Source organism: Peromyscus eremicus, chromosome 6 (genome assembly GCF_949786415.1).
Source record: "Peromyscus eremicus chromosome 6, PerEre_H2_v1, whole genome shotgun sequence".
NCBI lineage: Eukaryota > Metazoa > Chordata > Mammalia > Rodentia > Cricetidae > Peromyscus > Peromyscus eremicus.
This window is the reverse complement of record NC_081421.1, coordinates 61,301,005-61,314,439: the sequence shown is the minus strand read 5'-3', so window position 1 is coordinate 61,314,439 and position 13,435 is coordinate 61,301,005. Positions and strand designations below refer to the sequence as shown.

The 13,435-nt window shown below is 50.9% G+C and overlaps 1 protein-coding gene across 1 annotated transcript in view; it reads left to right on the top strand.

Annotated features, from left to right (window-relative positions):
* The window catches only part of Kirrel1 (kirre like nephrin family adhesion molecule 1), a 59,618-nt gene extending 50,667 nt beyond the window's left edge, over positions 1 to 8,951 (top strand). The window contains exons 8-15 of the mRNA XM_059265572.1: positions 57 to 184; positions 839 to 965; positions 1,051 to 1,151; positions 2,604 to 2,802; positions 4,406 to 4,513; positions 4,676 to 4,815; positions 5,371 to 5,448; positions 5,692 to 8,951. Coding sequence (XP_059121555.1) covers positions 57 to 184; positions 839 to 965; positions 1,051 to 1,151; positions 2,604 to 2,802; positions 4,406 to 4,513; positions 4,676 to 4,815; positions 5,371 to 5,448; positions 5,692 to 6,168 — 1,358 coding nt within the window. The 3' untranslated portion in view covers positions 6,169 to 8,951. The remainder of the gene's footprint in view (positions 1 to 56; positions 185 to 838; positions 966 to 1,050; positions 1,152 to 2,603; positions 2,803 to 4,405; positions 4,514 to 4,675; positions 4,816 to 5,370; positions 5,449 to 5,691) is intronic.
* The last annotated feature ends 4,484 nt before the right edge of the window (positions 8,952 to 13,435 follow it).

Sequence of the window (13,435 nt, the reverse complement as noted above, 5' to 3'; positions counted from 1 at the left end):
ATTGGAGTCAACGCTCGGGCCCTGTGATTCTGACCAGCCCCTTCTCCCTCCTTCAGTTGCCCCCCGGATTGTAGTTGACCCAAAGCCCACGACCACAGACATTGGCTCTGATGTGACCCTCACCTGTGTCTGGGTTGGGAATCCCCCCCTCACCCTCACCTGGACCAAGAAGGACTCCAACATGGTAAACCTCTCCCTGCCTGTGCGGAGCGCTGGGAGGAAGGGACACAGACATCCTGGGGTAGACAATGGGGGGAGGGGTCAGGATTGGGTTTTCAGATCAAAACTGGGACCTTTCTAGGTAGGGTCTTGGGATTTGGGAGAGAAGAGAATACTTGCAATCAGCCATACCCCTTCTTGGGCTTTGCATAGAACTCGGGGTGACGAGGATGAAGGGGCAGGTGGTCCTGCTCACTAGTCACAGATTCAGTGCGGTATTGGTCCCCAGGGAGGGGGTGAAGCTGGATAAGAAAGTCCCAGTGTGTAGTTCTCAAGACCTGTGTTAGACAGTTTGGGCCAGGATATAAAGAGGGATTTCAAAATAAACCGTCTTCTCTGGCTTAGTAATAAAAGCGCGGGGACAGACCGTCAGAAAGGACTGCATCCTTTCACAACTGCCGTAGCCAATACCTGCCCGCTCTTGTACAAATGGTAGCCTTACTGCCAGCCTGCTTAGAGTCAGGGGATGGGTCAACCAGACTCAGGAACCCATTTGCCTTCTGGGAATTCACCTGTGGCCCTTCATGCTTTCTCTCCCATGCCTCTGATGCGGGGGCCCCCACCGACCTAGGGGCCCAGGCTTCCTGGCTCCCCACCCGAGGCTAATCTCTCTGCCCAGGTCCTGAGTAACAGCAATCAGCTGTTGCTGAAGTCAGTGACCCAGGCAGACGCTGGCACCTATACCTGCCGGGCCATCGTGCCTCGAATCGGAGTGGCCGAGCGAGAGGTACCGCTGTACGTCAATGGTGAGTGCCCTTGGGTGCGAGACCCAGCAGAGAAGCACCGCACGGCTTTTGCCTGGCCTGACTGTGTATGTCTTCCTGCTTGTAGGACCCCCCATTATCTCCAGCGAGGCGGTGCAGTTTGCTGTGAGGGGTGATGGTGGGAAGGTGGAGTGCTTCATCGGGAGTACCCCACCTCCAGATCGGATTGTGAGTGCCGGGCGGGCTTACCAGGCAGCCCTGATGTGTCCACACCTGCCCAGCGTCTCCCCACCCTTTTCTGGTCCTGCAATCCTCTGCCTTTTTAGTTTCTGTATCATTTTGTCTGCCCACATTCTACCTCCTCCCTTACTTGTGTGACCCTGGACAGATGAGTGGTTTAGGCCTCAGCTCCTCATCCTCGAAGAGGAGGCCATATCCCTATGTATCAGTCACTACAGCAGCAGATGTAAAGCGCCTAGTTCCTTGGAGTCAGAGGACAATGGGTTCCCTCCCGTTCCTAGTGAAGGTCCTTTCTCTCTCTTCCCTCATCTTCCACGCTGGCTATGACCCCCCCCCCCGTCTTTTCTTTGGCCTTCCCCTCCCCTCTTCCCTCCTTCCGCCAGCCTGCCCCCTCTTCCCTCCCCATCACTTCTCCCTCCCACCTGTCCCGTTCGTTTCTCTTTTTGCCTGGCTTCCCTCCACCAGCCCCTGACCATTCCTCACTCTTTTCTTCACTCCCCTACACCATAAACAATGAATTCCTCCTGTGGCCACTAACCATCAAAACCCTCATCACATTTAATGACCATTTGGCTAACTCCGGGGCTGCCCAGGGATGCTTCATTACCACAGCTGCCTAGGCAGAAGACGGTTTGGCTCCCGGGAGGTTTGCCTCCTGGAGCTGGGAGGCCTGATCCCTGGAAAGGAGCCAGCGTTGAGCTGCTCTTCCTCCTTAGCCTCCCCTCTGTCATGAGAACACACAGTTGGGAATGCCTCAGCTGGGGAGGTCAGGGATGGGAGGCCTGGGGGACACTCCCCTTGACTCCCTGCTCATAATTAGGAGCAGGCAGATGCATCTCCAGAGAGCCAGGCAGGTTTCTGTGGGTTGATTAATGGTAAGGCTGGTAAGATAGACATGTATGCCGTTCGAATCACAGGGCTGAGCATTGTCCTATGCTGGCCAGAATCTGCTACTTCAGAGAAGAAGAAAAGGAGGCCTAGACAGAGAAAGCATGGCCACGTAGCTGCTCTGGGGTGGGAATATATGAGCTGGAGCCCAGGGATCTCAAGTCCCTGCAACATCGAAGATTCAGACATTGGCTCCTTCGCTCAGCTGCTTCCATAACACAAAATACCACGCAATGTCATACTTGTAGCATGGAGCTCTGTAGAAGCAGGTTCCTGGATCTCTCCCTTACATTCATACTTGGTACCTAAGTCTCAAGGTAGTAGTTTTCAGAGTCTCTCTAGAGAAATCTGATGACTGTGTGGGAGCCACAGCTCCTGGAACAGAAGTTCAGTGTCAAGGATTTGTGGTAGCTGGTGTGACATGGGTTGTTTCAGGGTGAAGGATTGTTGGGTGCTGGGGTAAGGCTACCTGAGAGTGGATTAGGTGTCTTTGGGGCATGTGCCTCTTCCACGTACCCTTTTCTTACGTCCATCCTGCCTTCCCCACCCCAGGCTTGGGCATGGAAGGAGAACTTCCTGGAGGTGGGGACCCTGGAGCGGTACACTGTGGAGAGGACTAACTCGGGAAGTGGTGTGCTGTCCACACTCACCATCAACAACGTCATGGAGGCCGACTTCCAGACCCACTACAACTGCACTGCTTGGAACAGCTTTGGGCCAGGCACTGCCATCATCCAGCTGGAAGAGCGAGGTCAGCCATGGGGGCCACTCAGGAGAGCCTGAAGCTTCGTCTTCTCTCTCTCTCTCTCTCTCTCTCTCTCTCTCTCTCTCTCTCTCTCTCTCTCTCTCTCTCGCTCTCTCTCTCTCTCTCTCGCTCTCTCTCTCGCTCTCTCTCGCTCTCTCTCGCTCTCTGGCTTCTCTGCTGGAAGCTGACTTTAGTGCTTGGCTAATTAATCTACTGTGTAAATGTTCCCTGAACATCTTTATATGTCAAACTTTGAAGGAAGGGCTGGGGTGTGAACACAGCATCATCTCTGTCCACGAGAAACCTTCATCTTAGTGGAGGAACTTCTAGAGTGGAAACAAACGAATCCAGGCAGAGGAAAATTAAACGATGCATGCAGCAGATTAGCACCACCTAAGTCAGCGAGTTATTGAGAGGATTGAATGGGTTTTTTTTTTTTTTGTAAAATTAAAGGTTCCCCTACCCCTTCAATAGAATCCCCTTTATAGAAGAGATATATTCTCTCCGGTACCTTTGGCAAGATGAAGCAGGTGTCTAGACTTTGACAGATGTTTGGCGAAGGAAAAATAACACCTGTTTGGTTTTTGAGAACTAGTCATGGAAAAGAGAGAGATGGAGAATCTGGGGGACCCCTGGGAAATGTCTGGGAAAGCTAACAGTTCAGGTTGAGTTAAAAATACCTGCAGGGTGGGTGTGGGAACAGAGAAGAGTAATGTGGGGCTCAGGAGGAAGGATCTCAGAGGCAGATCCATAGTCAGAGTCTGGATCCGACTAGTAATTCCAGAAACAGAGAGAAGACCAACGGGAGAATTCTTGGACTTGTTATCAGCTAGGGAGGCAGGGGCACTAAAGAGGACCGTTGGAGCCACAAGTGGGCAGTGCAGGTAGAAGAGACAGTTTTGCAGGCAAGAAAGGTCATAGAGGAGGTTGAAGCAGACATGGCAGATGGAATTTGGAGAGAGCGGACTTCAGACAAAAGCCCAGCTCAGGAAGGTATTGGAGGATTTATTCAGACAACTCCACTTAGTTAAAAAGGAGGTTTATTTTGGCGGGTAACTTACAGCTAGTAAAGGGGTTGGTTACAGGATCAGGGAGAGGTGAGGTGCAGTCCAACTGGGTTCGTTCACTGGAGAACTCCGATCAGTCTACCATCCAGCATCCAGGATCACCAGGAACCAAGAGAGCCGGCACATCCGGATCTAGGGTCTTAAGGGCTCCCCTCTTGGCCCCGCCTCAGGGGCAAGTCCTAGGTAGGCGTGACAGTTACTGGAAGCCTCACTGGAGGTAGTACTTCCAGGTCAAAGCTGGAACAGCTACCCCACTACAGGAAGGAGGGACCAAGCTTCATGGATTGTTGGGCTCTGAGGCCAACTGATGGCAGGGATGGAACACTACCCTGACGTGAACTCTGGTAAACTAAAGCACAGATCTCAAGGCAGGCTCAGCCCAGATCTTGTCCAGTGTGGCCTGGACTCAGATAGCAACACAGCCCAGCTCAGGCCAAGCTTAGCTTTGTCCATAATCTAGAGTTGCTGCGGTATCTCGTGGCCAAGTCTTCATGTCCCCGCATGGCTCCATCCTCACCCCTGCTCTTCCTCTTCGTCTGTAGAGGTGTTACCTGTGGGCATCATTGCTGGGGCCACCATTGGTGCAGGCATCCTGGTCATCTTCTTCTTTGTCGCCTTGGTGTTCTTCCTCTACCGCCGTCGCAAAGGCAGTGAGTACAGGCTTGGCCCAGCCACGGCGAACCCTGCGTTCCCCAGCCTTACCCTTCAGGGTCACAGCAAGGGGTGGCGCGGGGGGGGGGGGGGGGGGCTGGAAGCCACTGCCACAGAGACCAGTAGAAAGTACCTGGCCCGGGCACACCTCCCTGTCCTAGGTCGAAAGGATGTGACCTTGAGGAAGCTGGACATCAAGGTGGAGACGGTGAATCGGGAGCCGCTCACAATGCATTCTGACCGCGAGGATGATACCGCCAGCATTTCCACAGCAACTCGGGTCATGAAGGCCATCTACTCGGTGAGGACCACACGCCTAGGCGCGTCGTAGTCCTAAGACCAGCCCCACCCGTTTTTAATAGCTTCTGTCACCTCCTCTTCTTCAGTGAGTTTAACCTGTTCCTGCCACTTCAACTCCTCTGTACCAACCTGCTCACCAGTAGACACACTCACACTTGGACATACATTGGCACCCTCATGCACACTTGCTCATATACACTTTTACATACATGTGCAAAGCTGCTCTCCCTTCCCCTCCCCTCCAACTTCCTTTGCCCCGTCCTTCCCTCACATGGAGGGAAATCTGCAGATATTTTTGGTTCAACCTCCTCATTGCTGAGATGTGCTCCCGGACAGCAGCAATGGCATACTCAAGATATCATATTACATGTTAGCAACAAAGCTAATGCTAGAAGCCGGGTCCCTGGTGTCCTCCTACCTCAGCCTATATGTGAGACACAAGTCTGCCCTAACCCAGAGCTTCCTTTAGCTGGCGGCCTCTGGGCATGGAATTGGTAGAGGTGGGGGAGGGGGTAAAAGCAGCGCCCGTCTCCTGACACCCGCTCCTGTTCTTTAGTCCTTTAAGGATGATGTGGATCTGAAGCAGGACCTGCGCTGTGACACCATTGATACGCGGGAAGAGTATGAGATGAAGGTGGGAAAAGGGATGGAAGGGAGGCACAAGGGAAATGGGAAAGGAGGGTCTGCAGGGAGAGGTGAGGACAGCCAGGGAGGAGTGGTCAAGAAGTCTACAGAGGGAACAGAAGATAGAGTGATGCCGGGAGAGAAGAGGAGAAGAACGTGGCTTGGGGTGGGCCTGGGCAGAAGACCGTTTCAGATCTTCTCACACTGCAGGAGACTCCCACTCTTACCCTCTTCTCTCGCTGCCTTCCCCCAGGATCCCACCAACGGTTATTACAATGTGCGTGCCCACGAAGATCGCCCATCCTCCAGGGCGGTGCTGTATGCTGACTACCGTGCCCCTGGCCCTACACGTTTTGATGGCCGCCCACCATCTCGCCTCTCCCACTCCAGTGGCTATGCCCAGCTCAATACGTACAGCCGGGCCCCTGCCTCTGACTATGGCACAGAGCCCCCACCCTCTGGCCCTTCCGCTCCAGGTGGCACCGATACAACCAGCCAGCTATCCTATGAGAACTATGAGAAGTTCAACTCCCACCCTTTCCCCGGGCCAGCCGGGTATCCTACCTACCGTCTAGGCTACCCCCAGGCCCCACCATCCGGCTTGGAGAGGACCCCCTATGAGGCATATGACCCTATTGGCAAGTATGCCACGGCCACTCGATTCTCCTACACCTCTCAGCACTCAGACTACGGCCAGCGATTTCAGCAGCGGATGCAGACTCATGTGTAGAGGCTGGAGTCTGGCTGGGGTATCTCTGCGGGGCAGAGGAGAAGGCTTCCCAGCTCTTCCCTGACATTCAGGGACGTTGCTCATTGCTCCTTTCTTGGACCCAGCCTTCTTCCTCCTGCCGTCACAAATAAGGAGCAGGTCTCCCAGGAACACCCCATCCCAAGGATGGCGCTCTGGGCATGCCCCACTCCTAGGCCTGCTGAGCCCTTCCTCGGGAGGATGTCTCTACTGACGTCTGTTCATACCTGACCCAAGCATGGGCACAGGGCAGTGGAGGCTGGGGTGGGGGGCAGAGGGCAAAGGAGGAAAGAGCACATATTACCATTTCCCTTCTGTCCTGCTCCTCTGATCTCCCGTAAGTGGGCATGGAGATATGCTGAGGTGGGGAGGCGTTGGCCTAGGCAGCTCTAGTCCAGGCAGCCGGAATGCGGGACAGCCCACCAGTCCCTCTCTTGATTTCTTTCATACCTTGTGTTCATCTTTCCCATCTCAGGGGATTACAGATGGGACAATGAGTTCAAATCCAGCCCTTGGTCAGCTGGGGTCAAAATGCCAGTCACCGTGGCTATCTGAGTGCCGAGGATTCCAGAAATCCCTGGTAACACTGCTCCCTTTTTTCTCAACTTTGTGCTAGACCAGTCAGATGTGTCCTGGATGTGAACAAAGAATGGTTAGGACCGTGACCTGGTTGACTGGCCAGGGACCACTGTGTACTACATGGCAGTTCCCAGAGCCAACAGTAGTGGGGACCTCACCAGCTTCCTTCTCTCATGTTATTGCCCCACTTCTTGGTATTAACTCTTGAGCCTTGGAGAATAGGGTAGGGCAGAGGTGTCACGGAGCTATATTTTTCAAAGACAATAAAAAACTCATTTGGAAAGCAACGCTCTAGGGGTTTCCCCCACTATATACAAGTCCCCGTGGAAAGGAAAGGGACACCTGTCCTCCACCAGGCTCCTAACACCTTGCATTATTCTGAGTCTCCAAGCACTTTGAATCTATTACATCCATCCAAATGGTGAGACCTGCCTACTGCTGGGTTCTGATAGAGTTAAGCAGTCCTGAACCTCAGACACTACCATCCTGCCCTGGGACTCACCCTAGTTACAGCCCCCTTTGCAGGTGACATGGTAGATGCTTTATCCAGACAAAGTTTGGTTTTGTCTCCTCCTTACCCCACCCCCAGGCCAATCAAATTTCTTCTTCCATTTTCAGTGCCTTGAGTGTCAGGTTTGTGATGCTGTCCCTGTGTGGGGAGCAGGAGCTTGTGAGCGCCAGGTTGTACTATGTTAGCGTCAAGGACAGACAAATGAGGGGATGTGAAGGGAAGGGACCTGGACATGGCTCCAAAGGGAAATTCTTTTTGACCTAGACGGAGCCCCCAGTGCAGAAGAACACTTCAGGCATTGTATTCCATGGCCTATGTTGTCTCTTCCCACACAGCACACACATAACCACACACATACATTCCACTCCACTTCTCATCTACCACCTTCTGACCAAAGAGAATCTGTAACTCATGTTTCAGCCTCACTTTCCCAAGAAACTTCTGCCCATCTGGAGTCAACTGTCCACCTCCCCACTGAGGCCTACGTGATGGGAGGGAGTACTCCCAGAGTACCCCTTGCCTTTTCTCATTGGTCACCATTAGTCATGTTTACTTTCATGACTTACATGTTCATCAGCCACGGTCTATCACTAACCTTATAGATGGGCCTGTGGGGTGACATTCTCAGCCATCTCCTTTCTGATAAGGACTGGGTACCGGGAATCAAGGAGCTCCATTTCCAGCCTGGCAGACAGCCTTTCCTTCCTCTTGTACTCCGGTCACTGCGTCTGCACAGAGTGGGCCTTTCCTGTATCATTGACAGGCTCGTAGCTGGATTCCAGTTCAGAGGACTCACACTTGCAGAGACCTTTCATGAGAACTCAGTGAGGCAGTGTGTATACATATAGTGTAGGTTCTTGTGAATATGAATTCATGCAAGTTTTTCATTTTCATTGACACCTGAAGCCATGGGTGAACCAGACACTTCCAAGTCTAACTAGAGTGGCATTTTAAACATCAATACTCTCTAAAATAATCATTTTGTTTGGGGTTTGGCTTGATTCTCTTATTTCTCTCTGATTTAAGCAGTAGGTCCCTCCCATGGAAACAAGAGCATCACTAAGGTCATGCCCTGCAGGAAATTTGTGGTTATCAAGCACCGTGCAAGGCACAGGAAGCAGCAACTGAGACAGACTTGTCTCCGGCCACTCAGATTCTGCAATCAGAATCAGAGTTGGGCCCTGCTGAATGACCAGTGGAATTGTGTGTCTGGGGAATTGAAGGTCCCCTAATAATGGGGCTCTTGCATCTGAAGCTAGTTGGTACCAGCATGTTAGTGTCCTATTACTTAATGATTCTAAGCACCCCAAGTGTTATTGCTTTAGTTGAAAGAATAAGGAACCAGGAGTCAAGAGATCCATGACCCTGTTCTGCAGCTGCCATTTGCTGAGTAACCATGATCTGACCTCTGTTTTCATTGCCTCCAATTTTCTGGTCTTTACCTACAACTATTCTGTCTTGGCTGTGTTCATCTGGGGAGGCAAAATTAGGGATTTCCCATCTCTCAAAAGAACCCCAAAACAGTAAGCAATCAAGGTGAGGGTTAGGGCAGGGGAGGCCTGCCTGTACCACAAACTTCTTGATCTTGTCCATCACCCTAACCGTGAGTGAAATGAAGCAATCTGCGTTGTTCTCCTCTTAGGCTCAACAGGTTGTTGTGATCACGGGAGGGCTCGGTGTCCTTTACTGTGGATGCAGACTGCCACACATAGACTGGGGGAGATAGGGAAGCTGCCTTCCACTAGGTCTTCGGGGACAGTCATCTGGCCCAAAGGCGGCTCCCCCTGTTTACCAAGCAAGGTGAAGCCTATGGTCCTAGCAGTCTCGAACCATAAGATAGGAGTGAGAGCGGCTACCCATTCCTGTAGGTTAAAAGGGAAGCTGGTGGAGGAAGAATGGGTTAGTGGTTTTAACATAAACTCTGCATATGCAAAAAGTCCTTGTGGCTCCGGATCGGCCTTGCTCTTTGTAGAGAGCCCAGCCTGCTTGCTGAGTCCTGGTTCTCCCAAAGTCTAACCACAGAATATGCACAAAGCAAAATCTATTATGAGAGAAAGAATGGGGGCAATGCTCAGCTCCCACGATTCTGGTGATAGGCTTTCCTCAGGCTGGCTGCTGCTTCCCTCTCTCTGTTGACAGGAACTCCTGCCCTGTGGGATGGGGCACACTGACCTGTGTCTTGCCCCTTGTGCTCTGTCAATATGTGGGTGCTCTGGCAGGAGCCACAGCTCCTGGGCCAATTAAGACGGGATTGGGTGACCCTGTATACTTGGCCCACTCCATAGCAATCTGAGGCAGTTGGGATTTATAGAAACTCGTGGTAAACCCTGTGTGGACATGTGGAGTCTGCTGGCTCAGTCACTGCCTCATCCTGCTGTGTGAGCAGTTCTGTCCCTGTGGGTGAATCACATGACCTCCCAAGGCCACTGCAGCCTCAAAAAACCCTGGTTTTCCTACTAGTTCACTTCTGTGCAATCTGAGCCCAGGCATGCATGCTCTACACCTATAGAGCCTAGTGCCTCGCTGATAATAGAACGCTGAGGTACACAGACCTCAAGACTCCATTGGTGAGGCATTAACTGTTGCGAAAGGACTATTAAATTGTCACCTAAACAGAACATCCCCTTCCCCCTGCATCCTTCCCACCTCCCATGGTATTTTTCCTTTTCTCCTAAAAGCAGTGCTTTCCGGCCAGTGCTGGCTAACCCTTGCCGGCTCACCACTGATACCAGCCTTGGTTCAGTGGAGAGGGCGGGGGCTGTGGCTTGGCAGAGTAGAGACTTGAGAGGAGGGTGCAGCATTTAGTCTTCCTGCATCACTGTGAGGGAACCCCAGGGCCCTTTCCCAGAGGAAAACAATTGTTGCACAGAAGACAGAGGCCATACTGGGAACTTCTGGTGCAAACCTACTCTGAACAGTAGTAATAATTTTGTGTGCATAGAACACCACTTACCAGTCTCAGTAGCCCATCTTTGCTGCTTGCTGCCCCCAAGCACTGGCCTTTGCAAACTGGTGGCCAGGTTCTTCTGTTGCTTTCAGGAGCTGTCTACAGCCCCTGGGAATGCCAGCACTCTGGGGAGAGAGCATTCAATTTGCTGATACAGCAAAAGCAGGCTCCTTAGCAAAAGTGACCTACAAGGCCATGCTGCCACTTGTGACAGGGCACCCAGGGCTCTTGGGGTCAAACTGTCTACCCCAACCATTCCTGGGATTGCAATCCCCATTTCTGATGCCAGTTAAATTATCTCTACCAAAATCCTCATCATAGATGGATCCATGATGACAACTAAGAAAAAAAAAGTATTTTTGTTAGGACAAACCATCATAGATTTTTAGCAATGTGTATCTGTGTGTCCTTTACACCTTTTCCTATTCTGACATTTTTTTCCTTTTTTTTAAAAAAAAAAATATTGTGTACTATATTTTTAGCCTCAAACACACTATATATTATATATTTAATTTTATATATATAAATATAAATGTTTTAAAAAGTACTATGTTTTGTGTTATTTAATATATGAGCAATTGGTTACTTTAAAAGGTTGCTCAGTTTTGTGTGAAATGGTCCAGGTTTTTGGCGGGGGGAGGGTTGAAGATCGAGATTGTAAAAGTTATGTATCTTCACTTCAAGGTCATGTGATAGACATTTTACCCACCAGTCTGTGAGCATTAGAGAAGCCTGAGGCCCATTCTGGCAGCTCTAGGCCGAAGGGCTCTGTGCTTTTGTGGCATCCGAATGCTTGGTACCAGGCTTGACTGTGAGGATAAAGAAACCGGAGGCTCGGCATCGGCAGCCCGGATCCCACAGGGACTGGGACTCAGCACACATCTGGGCTGTTTTATATATTCCGATGCCGTGGTCTGGGTAAAAGCAGTCTGCAGGTCTCTGACCTTTCGAGCTGCTGGTAGTAAAAGTGCAGAAGCCGATGGTGCAGCCGCACGCTCTACCTAATGACCTGTGCATCCTGCTCACCTCACGGGAGTGGTCCAGGGTTGACGGAACCGTTTACAGATAATGATTTTGAAGCTGTAAGTCAGGAGAGAAAGGCCGTGGTTTGTTGTCCTCGTCTGCTCAACGACCAAGTAAAGTCAAGACTGTCCTGGGAGCCTTTTTACATACAAGGAACACAGAACATCGCTAGAAACAGAATATGAGAGGTGAAAAAGAAAGAACGCAAGGCTGGGGATAGAGGGCAGTTGGTAGAGTTCATGTCCTACATGCATCAGGTGTCAGGCATTGGGGGCCGGGGAGGGAGGAGAATGGCAGGGAAGCAGGTGCAAGCCATTACCACAGGGTTATAGATTCCAACTCTGAAGGTTTACCCCAGAAGAAGGCAGCTGCCACAGCGGCTGGAGTTTGGAGAAATGAGGCCCAGGTGCAGGGTGAATCTAGAGGCCACAGTCAGGTGAATTGAACCAAGACAGTTTTGGGGGTTTTGTTTATATGTATATTTTGTTTTTTTTCGAGACAGGGTTTCTCCGTGTCGTTTTGGTGCCTGTCCTGGATCTCGCTCTGTAGACCAGGCTGGCCTCGAACTCACAGAGATCCGCCTGCCTCTGCCTCCCGAGTGCTAGGATTAAAGGCATGTGCCGCCACCGCCTGGCATGTTTGTTTGTCTTTAAAGAAGCAGCAGTGGCATGGATTGGATCCAGAAACAGAAAGAAGAGGGTGGAGGGGCAGGGCAAAATGCAAAGTTAGACGGACAGAGATGGAGGCCCGAGTGATGAGGCCAAATGATGTTGGGTAGGATGCTTCCTGTGCTGTGGGCACCAGGACCCTGTACAGGGCCAGCGTTACTGTGAGACTAGACTGTATATAGCACCCCACTTATCCAAAGGCCTAAACCTACTGAACCCCAAGAAGGTCATACAGGCTATACTTATTTCTATACATTACATCCCATCCTGACTCCAGCCCTTCATGGAAATTATCTAAGGCTCAAGGACAAATAATAAAGACATGGCCTTTATCACCAAGCCTTCAGATGCTTTAGAAGCCACTCCCTCCTTGTGAGGTCTTCAGACTCAGGACATAAGCTCTTGGTCTAGCTTTAGACAATGGCTTTCTGCACTTTCTAATCAAAGAGAAAAGCTCTAACTCCTCCAGGATATGATCCCAAGTTATCCTCTCAAGGAGTCGGACCACTCACCTTTTTTGCTACACCCCACCTTTCAACCCAGTGAGACGGACTGTGCCTTGTTTGCCCTGCGTTTCTCTGCTGCTGTGTCTCTGCCTGGAGGAGCCCTTGACCTCTTCTCCAGAGCCCACCTCAAAGGCCTTACCCTAAAAAGAGTCTCACCTAACTCATGAATCACCCTTTTTCCACCCTGAGAAGCCTCAAGCTGGTCTACACTCATTTATAACTTCTGCTTTGATCCTAGGGTGTTATGTCTGACACATTAGCACTTTCCTTCTTTACTGTTTAGGGGCTTTTGTGGATTTGTTTCATTTTAAGACAGGGTCTCACTCCTGGCTGGCCTCTTCCTCCCAAATGCTGGGATTACAGACATGTGTCCCATGTCCGATAAACCTTAAACTACAGTTGGAGGCAGAGGCAACGCATTACTTTATCACAAATCTATATGTCTATCTATTTTGAAATGATCTTACTCTATAGTACAAGGACTGGGACTCACTATGTAAGGCCGGGTGTCGTGGAACTTGGGGCAATCTTCCTGGCTCTGCCTCCTGAGTTCTGGGATGACAGGTGAGTGCCACCACACCTGATCCACAATAATTAGTGTCCCATCATCCAGTACAGTGGAGTTAATCAGCATGTGCTGGAGGAATGCAAGTATATTCAAACCCGTGAAACACCGCACCTAGGAGAATTTAACCAGTGCTCAAGCTGGATGAAAGTACAGATTGGCCATGAAGAGCCTTGGCTCTGGTAAGGCCAAAGTGATAAGCCATGACTGGTGTTTACTGATGCTGAGATTTCTCTTGCTGAGTCCCTGACTGATGGACAATGCCAACTGGATTACTTTGGGTCAATAGGCTATAAATGGATGTGATATGTCACTTCCAGGCCAAAACATTTTGTTGCTCCAGTTTTTTTCTCCTGCCCTAGTGGCAGGAGCCCTTTAGTTGTGTTGTTAGAATTTCTAGGGTGAAAGCCTGGATACCTTCAGTCCAAACCTGGTAGGCTCAGCCACTCC